Source organism: Rana temporaria, chromosome 1 (genome assembly GCF_905171775.1).
Source record: "Rana temporaria chromosome 1, aRanTem1.1, whole genome shotgun sequence".
NCBI classification, from domain to species: Eukaryota; Metazoa; Chordata; class Amphibia; order Anura; family Ranidae; genus Rana; species Rana temporaria.
This window is the reverse complement of record NC_053489.1, coordinates 439,748,792-439,767,536: the sequence shown is the minus strand read 5'-3', so window position 1 is coordinate 439,767,536 and position 18,745 is coordinate 439,748,792. Positions and strand designations below refer to the sequence as shown.

The window sequence follows — 18,745 nt, the reverse complement described above, 5'->3', positions numbered from 1 at the left end:
GAACAGAGGGGCTTGTAAAAGTTTAGAGCGGTTACATTTCCATATTTTATCATTCATTATACTCTTTGTGAGGTAACTAGATCCAATTAAATGATTCTTGCAAAAAAAGATTTTGAAAATGATGAGGGTGTTCGTGTAAACTTTTGCTTGCAGCCCTTTCTTCCACTTGTTTCATATCCACTCTCATGCATGAGAGTGACGTCTTGGCAGCTACCGCCACTCACAGTGACGGGGGCCTGCCAACCTGGAAAAAAGGCCAATGGGAGATGTCAGCCCTCTCAGCGGTGACCAGGCACCACTGGAAGAATTTTGTTCTAAGATAAGTATTTCCTAATGTGCCAGTTTTTTTTGTTTTGTTTTTTAACATGCTCGTCTTCTATCGAAAACCAATAGGTTACTAAATTTATTAAAATTCTCATATGACAGAATACAACTAAGATATATAGGGCCAGATCCACATACATTTGGATCGGCGCAGCGTATCAGAGATACACTACGCCGCCGTACCTTACCTGGCGTATATTCGAATCCTCAGCAAATTTGCGCCGTAAGTTACGGCGGCGTAGTGTATTTCTGGCGGCGGATTTGAAATTGGGCGGGTTGGGGGCGGGTTTCATTTAAATGAAGCGCGTCCCCGCGCCGAATGAACTTGCGCATGCGTCGTCCAGAAATTTCCCGCCGTGCTTTGCGTGAAATGACGTCGCAACGACGTCATTTTTTTTAACTTGGACGTGAGTTACGTCCGTCCCTATTCACGGACGACATGCGCAAAAAAAAAAAAATCAAATTTCGACGCGGGAACGACGGCCATACTTAACATGGCAAGTCTATCTATACGCCGCAAAATACCAGCTTTAACTATACGCCAAAAAAAGCCGACTACAGACGACGTTAGAAAATGCGTCTGCCGCGCGTACGTTCGTGGATCGTCGTAAATTGCTAATTTGCATACCCGACGCGGAAAACGACGTGAACACCACCTAGCCGAAGTATTGCATCTTAGATCCGAAGGCGTACGAAGACGTACACCTGTCGGATCTAACCCAGAAGCCGTCGTATCTTGTTTTGAGGATTCAAAACAACGATACGACGCGGGAAATTTGAAAGTAGGCTGGCGTATTAGTAGATACGCCGGCGTACTTCGTCTGTGGATCTGGCCCATAGTGTATTGTAATGTATTCTTTCTTTCTGAGCATGCGTGGTCTTGGTCACATGATTTTTTTTTTGTATAAATACCATACTGATTACATGAAAATATTTTGTTCTGTTATCAGACGAGAACATTTTTCGTGCTTATCCCTTCAGATTATCAGATGATCACTCTGAAAGCGGTATTTTACATTCGATTTTCTCATCGTGTACTAGGCATTTTTGGGGGGTTTTTTTTCCATGTCGGCACCTTTTTGTTAGACGTTTTTTTTTTACCACTGACCTTGGGAAGGAGATGGCACAGACTTTTGCAGAAAGACACTTCTGTCCTTGTAGGGGAGAAAACAAGTCTGTAATAAAGAATTTAGTCCTTGACCGGGAAGGCTTCACTTTTATGACAGTTTAGGTGTGTGAAAAAGGCTGTTTGATCCTGTCTTCTCTGATCCTCCCTTTCTTTAACCGTCCCCAATCCATGTGCTGATAGTACAGAGTCTTGAAGTCACTCTGCACATGCTCAGTTTGGTGTGTAGAGTCTTTTTTTGGGGGTAGGAGGGGAGGGTGCATGTGATCAACACAGGGCCAATCAGCACAGTCCAGACACGGGGGTCAGGGGTCACACAGCCTCGTAGGGCAGTCAGAGGAGAATGAAAACTCCTACTGATAGAAGTTACAAAACTGCTATATACCGCTGATGAGAAAAGGTATTTAGCAGTTTGTATTTACTAAAATAATCGCATTTCTTTTTGTTTTGAATTTTTTTTTTTTCGCCGTATCTTTTTTTTTTCCCGACGCAACTTTATTGACCCGACGCGATCCACAAAGCTTGGCGTAACGTAATTTCGCGCTATGCACGTCGGGAAAATGACGTCACGAGCATGCGCAGTACGGCCGGCGCGGGAGCGCGCCTAATTTAAATGGGAATCGCCCCCATTTGAAGAGGAACGCCTTGCGCCGGCGGAATTTAAGTTACACAGCCGAAAATTTCTAGGTAAGTGCTTTGTGGATCGGGCACTTAGGTAGAAATTTTGAGGCAGTGTAACTTAAATGGAAAAATTTACGTTACGCCGGCTCTTTGTGGATCTGGCCCTTAACTTCTAGTAGAATCCCCACATTTTTACATAGACCCTTAGAGCAGAAGTGGGCTGTTTTAGATGCCCCAGAGTTGTTTCCCCATTTGCAAAGGGCTATTTTATATTAACTTTCTATATCCATCTGTGGTTTTGACTTCTTCATGTATAATATAATCTTTCTCATATATTTTTTTTTTATACTTAATACCCCATTTTTAGTCTGATATTCCATGTACACTACCTGAAACCTCTGACGGTCTCTTGATGGTAACTCATGAGAAGGTAAAACGGAGTGAAGTTTTGAATGCACAGGCTGTACTGGGAATAATCACTGGAGCATGTTCTAACAAAGCTGCTTTTATTTCTAAGTGCCTCACTCTGTGCTTGTTTACGGTATAACAACACTCGTCCCTTACCCTTTTACCTTCAAGGATTAGTAGTATATATTCAGCATCAGTCTTCGGGTCCATGCACACTGGGCTTAAAAATCGCTGCTTCTACAGGTGTTTTGCCTGTAGAATCAGCTCAATGTTCTCCTATGTGTCCATCCACATTAGAACCTTTTAGAGGCACATTTTAAGCTTGGTGTTTAGAGGCCGAAAGAAAAACCCTTAATCCTAAAGAAAAAACACTAATTGCTTGTACAAAAACACTATAGGAGCTTTTTTTTCTGCCCAAAACCCGGAAGTGCAGAATCACGTGTGTATATAATATATACATGATTCTGTACAGAGCTGTCTCCCTGTAGCAGTTAATCTGCTATGGGGCAGTCGTAAAGTGGTTAAAACTGCACATCACATATGTCAACATGGCACATCAGTATTGCCTTACTTTTCTAAAAAAATTTTACCTACCCGTTTTTTTTATATATATATAAAAAAAAAAGCAAAGCTTGCTTGCTTTAAAAATTTTAAAAACTTGGGCTATCACTTTAACTTGCTGTAATATAAAATAAAACAAATGTCCAAAGCAGTATATGTACAGATATGTTAGAAAATATACACAGAAATACGGAGTAACACCGAAAGGTAACATTCATGCAATCTTGTAGCAATATAGGTAAAAAAAATGGTTTTACTCGCATATGTTCAGAGACCAGCATGTAAATTGCAATTGCCATAAAAAAATACACTGTTTTTCAATCCGATTGCAATTGTGTAAGCTCATATTCCAAAGCAGAACTCCATCTCTGCATTTTGAAACAAAACCGTCACCTGGCCCCCCTGCGCTCTCATACCCCAGAGTTGCCTAAAAATCTTCCCTCTCCAGCCCCCAGTGCCTGAAAACATGTTCGATCGGCAGCATTGTGCAGTGCAGTAGAGCCCGATTGGTTCCCAATGCATAACGTTCCATGGGATCTGATTGTGGGAAATTAAAGCTGAAGTTTAGTTTTGCATATATTTTGCCTTCCCTGGTCCCCCCTTCATCGGCATACTAATTAAATTTTAAATTAAAACTTTTCCCTTTTTTTTACGCCTTACTTTAAACCCAGTGGTGTAACCACTGGTGCCCTGTGCTTCTGTATGCAAGGCAGCTAGGCAGCTTATGTCCAGTATGAGGGGCCAACTGGGTGCTATACATAGCTGTTTTAGTACCACTCTCAAGAACCCTCAGCCTTGATGCAAGCAATTGGCTGTCTTAGGGGAAATTATCAAAATGCCTTGTTTCCTTGGTAAGTTGTATTTACATTAATGAAAAGGGTGGGCCAGGAACAATCAGGTTGTGGAGGAAAGTGCTAGAAGAGGCTGGACCACCTCTAGCCAAGACATGAGGCGAGCTCTATCTGACATGCTGCAACTTCTAATGCACATTGTGAGATGCTCACGGTGTGCAATGAAATGAGAGTAAAAAATGTCAGTATAGGGGAGGAGACTGTACAACCATGGCCGGATTCCAGCCAAGGCCAACAAGGCCAGGCCTCGGGGCGGCAGTGGGTGCAGGGAGCTCCCCCCTGTCATGTCATGGATGGTGAGAGGAGAGAAAACTGAGGGAAGAGGAGGTGAGCACCCCCCCCCCCCCCCGCTTCTCAATGCAATTTTCAGCAGCAGCACCCCCCACCTCTCAATGTCAGCACCCCCCCACGCCTCTCAGTGTCCTGCCAAAGGGAGTAAATCCGGGCCTGTGTACAACTGTGCAAGACTGAAGGTAAGGCTGGAGTGCAGCTTTAAAATGTCAAAGATAACCTTAAGCAGTTATACTGGCAGTATTAAAAAGGAAACATTTAGTGAAATAACATGGAGACTGGTTGATGGCGGGCTTATGACTTTATATAACCTGTTACCTCCATGATAACATGAACAAGTTTCATATACAGTGGCCAACGCAAGAAGAGTTTGTGACAAAGATTGTATTGCACTCAGTACAGTTTTGCTGAAGAAATAAAATTGAAAATATTTTTTTAGCAATGAAGAAAAATTGCAATGTTATGGACTCATTGGGATTGATTATATAAATTGAGACTGTTCACTTTGCAAACTGAATGTTCAGGTATCTTGGTAAATAAGATGAAGCAGTGTTCACTTCAGATAAGCAATCATGTGCTATACAAAAAAATTCAAAAATATATATATAGTATGTGTGGTATGTATGTGTGTGTGTGTATATATATATATGTATGTATATATATATATATATATATATATATATACATTTAATACCTGATATATATATATATATATATATATATATATATATATATATATATATATATATATAGATATATACAGTATATATATATATATATATCTATTACACACACACATGCATACATACATACATACATACATACACACACGTGTATGTAACCTCAATGTGTACTGTTTCAATTTTTCATAAAAATTCATATATATATATAGATTTTTTTTTTTTAAAGAAATGTTAGAGCCGGTTCACACTGGGGCGACTCTGAGCCGCCTGACGTGTCGCGTCCCATTCAATGCAATGGAACCGTTCTAAGAGGAGCGACGCAAGTCGCTCCGACTTAGAAAAAGGTTCTTGCACGACTTCGGGGGCGGCTCGGGGCGACCTGCATTGACTTCTATACAGAAGTTGTTTTGCAGGTCGCCTCTGAAGTCGTCTTCAGTACGACTTGCAGAGTCGCCCCCAAAGTCGTGCTGCGGAAGTGTGAACCAGCTCTGAGACTGGACAAAATTATTTAATATTTGCTTCAAACTCCAGTAATATCTACAATGTTTACATTTTGGAAATATTATCATACACTTTTCTGCTGTGTATTGTAGGCCTCTTTTTTTATTCTAGGCCCTTATGTATCTTGCCAATATACGCCATGCTTTTGCTGACAGTATTAGATTTATTTTCAGATATCAAATAAGGCTTCTTTTTAGCTTTGCATGGGCTCCCTGCTTCTCTGAATACTTGGTCTTATTCTTTGTAGTAAATGAATTTGACAAAAGAGTTGTGTTCCATACACTAACAGGCTGTTCCTGGACCTCTCACAGCTGTGCCTTGCCAGCAGTCTTGTGCTGCCCACTACAACTAGCAGAATGCACACTGTCTCTTTGTCTTTGGTGGATACCAGAGTGCTGAAATAATGTTTGTTTTAAGAGTTTGAAAAGATTGTCTATTCACAACAGCCATGCCAAACATACCAGAAGGACGTGCTATGGAGACCAGTCCCTTTTTTTTTTTTATTACAAATAATCAAACTAGGCTGGTTTAAATGCATACCAAAAAGTGGAATGTCATGCATTTGGCTACATTTCCACATAAATATGTGAAAGCATCCTTCTGCTCGATGGTTAAAGAAACAGGCAATAATGGCGTGATCAGCCTTGGGCCTTAAATAAAGGCCAAACTTTTTTAATTTTTTTTATAGAATGGAGATGTATTAGAACCCCTAGCCTTTTTATTGCCATCCGTGCCCCGTTAGGAAGATTCACCCGCTCTTTGTCCTGTTTACCCAGATGTACATCCAGCCACAGGAATCCTCGGATTCTTTGCCACACTTTTTCATGTTTTTGCTATGTGAAGGGGACCTTAGGGCATGGCACTTTGGCAGACATGCTTTGAAATGTGGAATACCCCTGGATGGTTTGCTAGCAATGATAAAAGTTTTAGGAACTGCACCAAGCCAATCACATGAGTAGAGAGTAAGGCTTTTAGAGCCATCTTGTATGCTGTGTTACCATAAAATCTACCCCCCCCCCCTTTTCCCAGCTGTCAAAATGCGGGCACAAACTGAATGGACATGGATGTCGCAAAACTGACCTCTATCTCGCCCTGCTTCCGATTCGGTTGCTCGCAGATCCCCTGCTGAACGAAGCAGATAAAGCCTGTGTAAAAGGGTCACTAAGAGAGCTTGTCTGTGGCACCGAGTTTTATTCTATTATATTCCTTCTGTTATGATGGCCATACACAGGGAAAAATGTATAGCATTTTTAGCCTCTTTACATCAGCTTATCTCCCATCATTTACTGAAACCTTGGTCCAAACTGTTGAAGGTAGGTTGCCATGGTCTCTTTGAAGTTGAAATTTGCAGAGAGTTTGCTAGTATGGAGCATTATTAGACTTTTTTTTATTTTATTAAGTGTCCTCAAAGTGATCATTCAAATATCACTTCTTTCACATGGATGTATTAAGGGGTAGACTAGAACATTAAAAGTATTTAATGTAGGGCTAATTTGTACATGTGTGATTTTAATTTAGATAACTTTTGGTATTTAAATTTGTCAATTTAGAGACCTGCTCGCTACCGCCGTGCTATCAGTTATGACAGCAAAGATTATTATATGCGCCTGATGCCAGGAAACCCAGCAGTGTTCCAGGACACAGTGGAGGAAAGTTCTGAAGAGGCAGCACAGCATGAGCCAGAACATGGAGAAGACACCATTGCCAAGGTGAAAGGTAAGAAAAAGTTGCTCATCGCTTGGTAATTTACAAATACTTAACCTTACATTTATGTCATTTGACACCAAGTTGCATGTACTCCAATCAGCTTTTCATTCGAACTTAAAATGATCTTCAACTTTCCTATAAGAAACCTATGCTTTACCCATGAAGAGCAAATCGACAAGCTTATTTTTTTATTTGGGCCTTAATAACCGTTTATAATTTGCCTTATTTAACCTCCCCTGCTCTTTGGTTCCAAGCATAGGGGGAAAAATGTGTAGTTTATGGGAATCATGTGACTCGCTCCTCTTAGGCCCCTCTCACACGGGGACAGATCCGCTTTCAGCAGTTCGCCAGCTCAGCGGGAGATCTCTCTGCAGATCTCCGCTGAGCCGGCGGATGACAAGTCCCTCTCTGCTCGTCCAGGGAAGGGCTTGTCCAGCGCCGCTGTCTCCTATGGAGAGATCTGATAAATTGACAGCATGTCCATTTTCATCCAATCTCTTCCGATCCGCCATGGACGGATGGCGACGTTTTGCCATCCGTCTGATTTTAGCGGATCGGGCCGGATGTCAGCAGACATGTCTCCGCTGACATCCGACGCTCCATGGAGATGTATGGATTGGCCATTCAGGTCCGCCGACAAAACTGACAGGCGGACCTGAACGGTCCGACCGTGTCAAGGGGGCCTTACACGTGACATGTTTTGGTGCTTGGTGACTGACCACTCAGGTACCAAGGCCCAGATTCACAAAAGAGATACGACGGCGTATCTCCTGATACGCCGTCGTATCTCCTGATACGCCGTCGTATCTCCTGATAAGCCGTCGTATCTCCTGATACGCCGTCGTATCTCCTGATACGCCGTCGTATCTCTGTTTTAGGGTCTTCCTAACTATGCGACTGATTCATAGAATCAGTTACGCATAGTTAGCCCTAAGATCCGACAGGTGTAATTGAATTACACTGTCGGATCTTAGGATGCAATGCCTCTGCCGCTGCTGGGGGGAGTTTGCGTCGTAAACCAGCGTCAGGTATGCAAATTAGTAGTTATGGCGATCCACGGCGGCTTTTCGCATTAGCTACGTCGCTGCTAGTCTAGTTTCCCGTCGCAAAGTTAGTCATCGTTTTTGCTGCCCTAACTTTACACAGCACACGTATGTGCTGTATAAAGTATGGCCGTCGTTCCCGCGTAGAAATTTTTGGTCCTTGCGTAAGACGTCCGGGAATACGAAAGTACGCTACGCACGTCGCCGTTCGAAAAAATGACATCACTTCGCGCAAAGCACGGCAGGAATTTCAAAACGGAGCATGCGCAGTAGGTCTGGCGCGGGAGCACGCCTAATTTAAATGGCCGCCAGCGTAAGTTTTTATGCAAGTGCTTTGAGAATCAGGCACTTGCGGTTACGTTACGCCGCCGCGATTCTACGTGAATCTGGGCCCAAGTGCTGTCACATGTGACAGGGAAAAAAAATCCTGAGCAGTTGAAGCTTACACAGGGCTAGCTATTATCACGTTATGTTTTCAATTGAGTGGAGAGGGCATAGAATTCTTGTTACGTTTTAATTGCTGTCTGTGCCCCTGTTTGTCCTTTTTACCATGATCATTGAAAGTGGAATAAACGAAAGTACCAAATGTTGGGTGGACATTGGAAAGAAATGGACGGGAAATCTTCCAATGGGAACACTAGTTCTAGTGGTCCTGGTAAAACTCCAAGATTCGGGACAGGAGTTGAAGCGAAATCTCTGCAATGGGACACAGATGGCAAAAAGAGAAAAAAAAAACCCTGACGGGTTAAGACCCTTCCTTACTCTATCCAAATAAAATAAAATAAAATTGTGCTTTTTAGTAACACTTTAAAATGTAAATTATTTTTCTTTAGAAAAAGCAACATTTTTTTCTGAAGGCCAGGTGATCAATTTCCATTCGGATATTAGTTGGTAAAGCGTTGCATAGTCGAGGTCCTTGAACTGAAAAACAACGTTCTCCTTTGGTCTTATATCGGGCTTTGGGAATTTGTAATCATTTTTGGTTAGATGATCTAAGAACTCGATTTGGGTTTTGTTGTTTTATTTTCTCACTTAAATGTAGGGGCGCGCTTCCGTGTACATATTTGTGCGTTAGGCATAAGGCCTTGAAAGTGACTCGGTCCTTTATGGGCAGCCAATGGAGGGATCTCAGGGATGGAGTGATTGGTTCCCAGGGTTTTTTTTCCTGTTACCAGTCTAGCTGCAATGTTTTGGATGATTTGGAGCCGGGCAAGCTGGTACTTTGGGAGTCTTGGGTAAAGGCCATTTGCATAATCTAATCTGGAGTGATATCTGGGTGATATTTGTAGAAAGCTTCTGTGCACTAAAAAATATGGTTCCCATTATATCCTTCAAAGACTAATTAATGAATGGGAGGGTTTGGTTCATTATTAATATGTTGTGCACGTTCTTTGTTTTTTTAACAAGGAAATTTTGAAGTGTTTAACCCTTAGAAAGTATTTCACCAAATAATAAATTCCTATTTAATTTTTCTGAAAATCCAGAATGCCTCAAATCTGACTTGTATCTTAGTACAGATGACTGAGAAAATCAGTGAGCCTATCACACAAGCAGTAGATGACATTTCTGGGGCATACTGTACACCGGTGTACAGAACACCTCCAGGTTGCTATATTGCATTGAATTTTTTTGACCGGTTTAAAAAATAAGTGGCTTTAAACTGAAATGGAAAAGCAGTTGTTAATAACACATAAAAACAGGTCAATATTCGTGCTACTCAACCATAATACAAGTCATAATATAAGCAGCCAGTTGTTAATAACGTTAAATTACAAAATGGATTTTGTAGCAATATATATATATATATATATATATATATATATATATATATATATATATATATATATATATATATATATATATATATATATATAAAATAGATATTTTTTTATGAAAGTGGAATTCCCTTTTAAAAAAAAATAAATAAAAATAAATTCTGCATTCAAGTTAAATGAAAATAAGGAGCCCATGATTCTAGTTTCCATGTCTTTACCCTGATAACATCCTATGGCACTCTTTGGCGACTTCCCATTTCCTTGCAGTGCCTGTTGTCTTTATTGTATGCAACCACCCATTATGCCTTCTATTGTTGGCTGTACTGCTTTAAAGGAGAAGTAGGCCAAAACTTTTTTGCCCATACTTCTTCTCTGGTTGTCAATAGTGCACGTAGTTCGGCACTTTTGTGACCTATGTTCAATAACAGTGGGCTAAAGCCCGCTGTCAGCTGACGCCACAGAGCCGGTCCAGGCTCTGCAGCAATCCTGACAAGAATGTCTGGATACACCAAGATGCCTGGACCTACAACTGGCACAGCCTCTCAGCTCACAGTTGAGATCATAAGTCAGTCGCTCCCACCCCCTCCACAGTCTAGAAGTTCAGTGAGTGCTGGAGGGGCAGAGTGGAGAGCCGATGACTAACTGTCACCACTCAAAGACCTGATAACTGAGCAAATAGCAATCTCTCACTTCTCGTGTACAGGCATCAGGGGACAGCTGCAGCCATCTAGGTGATTGTGAATGTTTGTTCTTTTTTTATTACTTAAAGTAAATAGAATACTTGATATTCTATCATGAGTAACTTGTATCTGTGCAATTGTTATTTTACAGTATTTGCATGTCCCAATATATTCCAATTTTTCTAACACTGCATTTTGTTGTCTGAATCAGGCCTAGTAAAAGCACCTCTTAAACGGTCAAAATCAGCCCCAGATGGAGGAGAAGATGAGAACCAGGATCATTTACAGGACCAGCTAAGTGAAGGTTCTTCCATAGATGAAGAAGAGAAGATGGATAGTACCACTCTGCTGAGGCTTCTTGAAGAAGGAGAGAAGGTAAAATGGATGATTGTACTGGATTCCACTGATTGATGTATACATAAACAAAAATGTACGAGAACTGACCTGTTTAACGATACATTTGGTAAAAGAGGAAATCGTGTTCAACCCTTAAAGGGGTTGTAAAGGTTTGTTTTTTATTTTTTTAAACAGGTTCCTTTAAGCTAGTGCAGTGGTCGCCAAACTGTGGCCCGGGGGGCCAGATGTGGCCCTTTGCTTGTCTCTATCCGGCCCTTAGGACATTATTCCTCCAACTGACACCAAGGATGAGTCACCATTTCTCCCAATGACACCATTAACCTGACACTATTTCTCCCATCGACACCTTCGATTGGGGCACTACTCCTCCTGCTGAGACCAATGATGGGGCACTATTCCTCCCACTGACACCATTAAAGGAGCACTATCGCTTCCATTGATACCAACCATGGTGCGCTATTCCTTCCACTGACACCATTGACGGGGCACCATTCCTTACATTGATACCAACCATGGGACACTATGCTTCCTGCTAAAGCCAAACATTTTAAAACTAATGATGGAGCAATGTTTACTCCCACTGATGCCAGGACATTTTCTACTCACACTGGCCACAGTTCGGCCCCCGTAAAGTCTGAAGGACACTAAACTGACCCTTTGTTTAAAAAAGTTTGGAGACCCCAGAGCTAGTGCATTGTTGGTTCACTTGCCTTTTCCTTCGATTTCCCTTCTAAATGTTTTTTTTTCTTTGTCTGAATTTCTCACTTCCTGTTTCTCCTCAGTAAGCTTGCCCCCATCACCCGAGCCGTTCTGGCTGGGGTTTAGTCAGCGTGCTTGCCACCTCCCTTGGGACTACATTCCTGCGGGGAGACACTGTGAACAGCAGTGAACCAACAATGCACTGCTTAAAGGAACCTATTTAGAACATAAAAAACAAACATTTACAACCCCTTTAAAGCAATGTTATCACATTGTTTGGCCAACTAAAGTCAGTACTAGATTTAAATAAAGGCTATGTTTAAATTAAAGCAGAAGTATATTTTGGCTGTACTTCTCCTATGGATCAGTTTGTTCTGCACTCCTGTGACTCGTTTTCAGCAGACAGCGGGCTAAAGCCATAGAGGCGGTCTAGGATATTTACATTTACAAGAGCCAGGCCTTATGTGTCTGAAAATACACTTCAGATTGCACATACATCAGAGGGACTACAAATGGGACTTAATTGACACTTAACATGGCTACTTGTTTCATTAATTTCTTTCTAGTCTGTTGTTCTTTTATACTATATTTACTCATATTGTTTTCAATTGAACCTCACACTGCTGCTTTTGCTTCCAATATTGATGTAGGCTCTGGGTTTAACTGCCTTTTGTTAACTGCATGAACATTAGAAACTGATAGATTGGCACCACCTGCTGGCAATGAATGGAATAATAATTGTAGATTTTAAATTTTTGTGGCGGATGATTTATTTTATTTTTTTATGTGACCTGCACCCTTTTTTAACATTTAGAAGGTGTTTAAAATAACTACAAACACAGGATAAAAATCTGTTATCTGGAAATGTTTTATTGATCTACAGCGTCATGAATACACTAGGCACCATCTGCTGTTTAGGATATGCAGCACAAAAAGGGAAGCGAGAAACACAAATATACCTGGAATTAGAATTTTCAAAAAAGTACCCATGCCATTGTATTGTTGTTTATTCGTTTTCAAGGATCTTTCAAGAAGCTTTTTAAAGCAATAAAAAAAGATCACGGTTTCAATCTTTTTCAGATTCAGCACATGTATCGCTGTGCAAGAGTCCAGGGCTTAGACACTGGTGAAGGCCTCCTACTTTTTGGAAAGGAACACTTCTATGTGGTTGATGGGTTTACCTTGACCGCCAACCGGGAGATCCGTGACATTGAAACGCTACCAGTGAAGTAAGTGAATATCATTCTTGGAGCTGAAAAATGTAAGGGGCTTGTTAGCCTTTGCTCAGTTATTTTCTATTGCCCTCACCCCACCCTACTTTTTTTTCTCTCTCTCTCTTTCTATTTTTTATTTTTTTGATGTTTGCTCTTTAACGCCCGCGGCACGACTATATACGTTCACAGAATGGCACGTACAGGCAGAAGGGCGTATATATACGTCCTTGCCTTCTAGCGGGTGGAGGGTCCGATCGGGACTAGCCCCCACCCCCCCCCGCTGCGTGCGGCAGGCGGATTACCTCGGGGAGCGATCCGGGACGACGGCGCGGCTATTCGTTTATAGCCGCTCCGTCGCGATCGCTCCCCGGAGCTGAAGAACGGGGAGAGCCGTATGTAAACAAGGCTTCCCCGTGCTTCACTGTGGCGGCGTATCGATCGAGTGATCCTTTTTATAAGGGAGACTCGATCGATGACGTCAGTCCTACAGCTACACCCCCCTACAGTTGTAAACACACACTAGGTGAACCCTAACTCCTACAGCACCCCCTGTGGTTAACTCCCAAACTGCAACTGTCATTTTCACAATAAACAATGCAATTTAAATGCATTTTTTGCTGTGAAAATGACAATGGTCCCAAAAATGTGTCAAAATTGTCCGAAGTGTCCGCCATAATGTCGCAGTCACGAAAAAAATCACTGATCGCCGCCAATAGTAGTAAAAAAAAAAAAATTAATAAAAATGCAATAAAACTATCCCCTATGTTGTAAACGCTATACATTTTGCGCAAACCAATCGATAAACGCTTATTGCGATTTTTTTACCAAAAATAGGTAGAAGAATACGTATCGGCCTAAACTGAGGGAAAAAAAATGTTATATATGTTTTTGGGGGATATTTATTATAGCAAAAAGTAAAAAATATTGCATTTTTTTCAAAATTGTCGCTCTATTTTTGTTTATAGTGCAAAAAATAAAAACCGCAGAGGTGATCAAATACCACCAAAAGAAAGCTCTATTTGTGGGGAAAAAAAGGACGCCAATTTTGTTTGGGAGCCACGTTGAACGACCGCGCAATTGTCTGTTAAAGCGACGCAGTGCCGAATCGCAAAACCTGGTTTGGGCATTTAGCTGCCTAAAGGTCCGGGGCTTAAGTGGTTAATGGTTGAAAGGGAAAAAAAAAATATTGCAATGAATAGAGCTGTATGTACATTTTGTATTCCATTTCAAATCATCGTTGAATTGACATGCATTTTCATAGATTTTGAACAGAGGCTCGTACGTAAATTACGCATAGATGTGAATCCAGTCTACAACTATTTTTGTTAGATGGTGGAGCATTTAACCACCTAATAGTTCCTTCCTTTAAAGCAACTTAGGCACTGGTTCATTATTACTAATATTATACTGGATTTTCATAGCACCGCCAGCTTGCGCAGGCATTACAGTTGCAATACAATTTTATACAGGAGGAATCAGAGGGCCCTGCTCGTTAGAGCTTACAATCTAGGTTCATGGTTGCTTACACGATACTTTAACAATATAAATATCAAGCTTATTATACATCTCTCTGTTCTGGTCTTTAAAGTGGTTATTTCAGTAATTGTATAAGTCTGCATGAATAAAATTCTGTTTATATACTTCTACAATATAAGGCAACACTATAATGTAATATTTAAAAAAAAAAAGGTCCACCTTTTATCAACAAAAAGTCCTTGAGCTGCAGCCAACTGATATTTTCTAGGCTGATGGTGGTCTTCTGCCAGCAGGAGAAAGCATTTCCTCAGTCTCCTCTTCCCCTGCGATCAGACTGCAACATTGTAGCAGTGTACAGGGGGAGGTACTGGAGCAAGGGCTGTTCTGTATTAGACATCGTGAGCACCGCCAAAAATTGCACAGAATGTACATATTGGGGGGAATTTATTAAAGCTGCTGTGCCACTTTTCTGGCATGAATCCCTCTTGTTAATTGCGCCAAATTCATGAAGCATCTGCAACACTTTTGCTTCTGACAGCCACCCAAGCATTGAATTAGTTCTAAATTGCGCCACTTTTGCATCGTGGCAAATTGAATGTGCTGCTTTTACATTGTGTGACCAATTCAAAATAAAATACGGACATTTAGACCAATTTTTTGTAAGATTTGAACGAAGACCAACTCTATTTGGCCATATAAAGAGCAACTGGCACAGACAGATTGTCTACCCCCACAGAGTGTCTTTCATGCATTCTAAAAGTGACGCAGCGTGAGCCAAATTCAAGTACACGTTTTAGACAGGTGCATGAATTTGGCACATTCTTCACCACTCACACGTGAGAGACACTTTCTTAATATCGGTCTGCGCCAGTCTTTATGAATTCCAGGGATTGTCATCTCTGAGCTAGCATTTTACCTCCAAGGGGTGGATCCTGGCCCTGGATAATGCGTAAATAAGGGGGCACTGTCTTATAAGGAAAGGAGGTAAAGTCATTGGTAGAGGGAGTACTGTGATCTCTGTGACAGGCAATCAATATCTGTATTACACTTGCACAGTGCTTGGCATACATGTACTACTTATGAAAAAATACATCTGATAGTAGATTCACTTTGGAATAAGCTGCTAGGTTACCCTTTTAGAGAGAGTCTTTTGGTTCCCATGAGGTCAGACTGCACCAAAAGAGAGTGTAAAGGCAGCCATAAATAGATTGACATTCAACCAGTTCAGCAGGGACTGGTCTACCTCTGTACAAGCGCGTTGTCATAGTTTCCCCACTCGATAAGTGCCACGGGGCTATAGCTGATCTGTGCATTCTTAGGAAGGGAAGTCCTGCTGGTTAAACAAAACAAAAAAGACTAATCTATGGGCTGTCTTACCCTTAAAGTTGATCTGCAGCTTTTAGTAAGGTTTGGGGAACCTCCTGTCCCACTCCCAGAACAAAATAGTCAGGCTGAGCACTGCTCAGTCCTTCACAAGGAACTTTGTATTTTCTAAATGAGTGCAAAGCTTCCTCTGAATGGCAGAGATTGGGATGCTATCCGCCTGCCTCTCCACCTTATCAGAGGAAACTTTGTATTCATTCATAGAATACAAAGCTCCTTGTGAATGTATTGTATGAATTGTATTCTAAGAGCGGCTCCTGCTGTAAGTAATCAACAGTATTTTTCAGCAAATCAGTTTGACAGAAGTTGATCTAGCAATGAACTTCTGTTGAACATAGAGGGTGACTCGCAGATTGAAATTCAGCCTGTCCCGGCCAAATTTTGATCTGTCTAAGCCCAGCTTTATGCTGGGTTCACACTTGTCCGACAAACGCTCCGACATTGGGAGCTCAATTCGCATGACGTGTAAAAATCAATGTTTCCCTATAGGAGGCGTCTTAACTGGTCTGACACAAGTCGGTCTGACTTTGAAAATGCTCCCTGTACTACTTTGGTCCGACTTTGATCCTACTTCAGCCCATTGAAAATCATTGAAGTTGGATCAAAGTAGGATCCTTGTCCTAACCATTCGACTTTTGACATCCGAAATTGTGATTACAGCAGCACTAAAAGGAACTTCTCTCACACTGGGATTGTTTTGATTGGTCAAAGGACAAGTCAGACTATCACAAAGTCGGATCAAAGTAGTATCCTGTTCATTCAAATCGGATGGATGTCGGACCAATGTAGGACTGATGTCGCAGAGCTAAGTAGACGTATGACTGTCATGTAGTATCAGTGTGAACCCAGCCTTAGACTTCCACTGACAGTAGCAGGCAAGCACAGTCAATGAGCCTCAGCACTGTGAATGTCACGATTTGCCATAGGGAAACAATCTTCAAGATATTACAACAGTTTTTTTTTTTTTTCCCCCTGTGGTTTAAGAAGAATTTTGGATTATTATACAGCATATTAACCACTTGACCACTGGGCACGTAAACCCACTTAATAACCAGACCAATTTTCAGCTTTCGGTGCTCTCACAATTTGAATGACAATTACTTAGTCATACAACATTGTACCCAAATGAAATTTTCGTCCTTTTTTTCACACAAATCGAGCTTTCTTTTGGTGGTATTTAATCACTGTTGTTTTTTTGTTTTGTTTTTGCGCTATAAGAGAAAAAATACTGAAAATTCTGAAAAAAAAAAATGAATTTTTCTTTGTTTCTGTTATAAAATTTAGCAAATTTAGTATTTTTTCTTCATTCTTTTGCATAAATGTGAAAGATGAAGTTACGCCTAGTAAATAGATACCCAACATGTCACCCTGTCGCTCGTGGAATGGCGCCAAACTTCGCTACTTAAAAATCCCCATAGGTGACGTTGCAGGGTATTGTGGGGTATTGCAGGGTATTGTGGGGTATTGCAGGGTATTGTGGGGTATTGCAGGGTATCGTGGGGTATTGCAGGGTATCGTGGGGTATTGCAGAGTATCGTGGGGTATTGCAGAGTATCGTGGGGTATTGCAGAGTTGGGGCAGGGATGGATGGCTGGATCTGTGACTGCATTTGTCACAGATCCAGCCCACAGCAGCTGCTGCTGCATCCGCTCTCTCCTCTCTCACACTGTACCGTTCGGTACAGAGAGGGGAGGGAGGAACCGGCATCATCACATGACGCCGGTTTGTTTACAAGTGATCGCTCCGTCATTGGAAGGAGCGATCACGTGGTAAACCGCAGATTTCAGCGGCGATTTACCGTGATGCGTGATTGGCGGTCACGGACATTCCCGTGTGCGCGCCCGATTCTTGGAGGACGTCCATGGACCGCCTTGTAGACGTATTTCGTCTATAGGGCGGTGGTTAACTGGTTAACAATAAAGTAATGTCTAAATCTGAGTATACATCTGCTTCAATAATACATTTTTTGTTGGGGGGTATATGTGCATTGGAAGTAATATGAATTAAAACAATACTATATGGTTTTTCCAACTGTTATGTGTAATGTTTGAGACAATGTCAAAGGGCTTTGATAGCTAAATGCAGAGTGTATTTGATGTTTTAAAATGCTTCTTTTTTTTTTCATTTATTCTTTAATACCTCATGCACAGTTTGAGATGCTTCCAAGATCATTCAGAACTTATTGCGGCTACATCTGACCTGCTTCAAGCTTCTTTTGCATTCCTATAGACTTCTATAAGGAGAGAAGCAGTTCTGACGTAAACAAAAAACTGTCAACACTGGCCATATTCGTTGCCTGTTAAAAGACTTTTTTCTTTCTTTAGTATGCATGAGCCAATCATTCCTCGTGGAGCAAGACAAGGTCCCAGTCAGCTGAAAAGAACTTGCAGCATCTTCGCATATGAAGATATCAAAGAAGTCCACAAAAGAAGATATCTTCTACAGGTAGATCATCCTGACTGAAATATTCATAAAGTAAAAGTAAACGTTTTTTATTTTTATTTTTTTGCACTTGTACCTATAAGTAAGCTTATAAGGCTTATCTGTAGATACTGTGAATATCTCCTAAACCAGCACTGTTTAGGAGATATTCACACTGCAAGCAGCCAGCGATGTCACTGGCCCATGCACTCTGAAGGGACAGCATACCCCGAGCCCCGGTTTCTGCCCCATGCACTGGAGTGATGTCATTGCGGCACGGCCGGAGCATTCGAATCCATAAGGAAGACTGGGTGAAGAGGGAAGCCCTGTCAGTAGGGACAGCATGCCGATGGACGGCTTCTGTCTAAGGCAAGTTTTTCATAATGTGCTAGTATACGATGCATACTAGAACATTATGCCTTTACCCTGCAGGGTTTAAAAAAAATGGTACAGTTTATTACCGCTTTAATGGACTTTCCCATCCTGTGCTTATTATAAATGAGAAAAAAATAAAGCCGGGAAGCCTCCAGATAACAGTACACATTATTAAATCATTATATGACCTAGCTGTCCCAGCAATTGTATATATTGAGTGCATGGGTATTGAGCACAATCACGGCAGAT

General features: G+C 41.4%; 1 protein-coding gene across 5 annotated transcripts in view; it reads left to right on the top strand.

Annotated features, from left to right (window-relative positions):
• Positions 1 to 18,745, top strand: part of WDFY3 (WD repeat and FYVE domain containing 3) — a 365,507-nt gene that overhangs the window by 290,894 nt on the left and 55,868 nt on the right. For 3 of the 5 annotated variants that reach the window (XM_040326529.1, XM_040326514.1, XM_040326505.1), the window contains 5 exons: positions 2,439 to 2,501; positions 6,917 to 7,082; positions 10,783 to 10,946; positions 12,708 to 12,856; positions 18,025 to 18,145. In XM_040326529.1, coding sequence (XP_040182463.1) covers positions 2,439 to 2,501; positions 6,917 to 7,082; positions 10,783 to 10,946; positions 12,708 to 12,856; positions 18,025 to 18,145 — 663 coding nt within the window. The remainder of the gene's footprint in view (positions 1 to 2,438; positions 2,502 to 6,916; positions 7,083 to 10,782; positions 10,947 to 12,707; positions 12,857 to 18,024; positions 18,146 to 18,745) is intronic. The other 2 variants (XM_040326535.1, XM_040326522.1) reach the window with 1 other exon arrangement.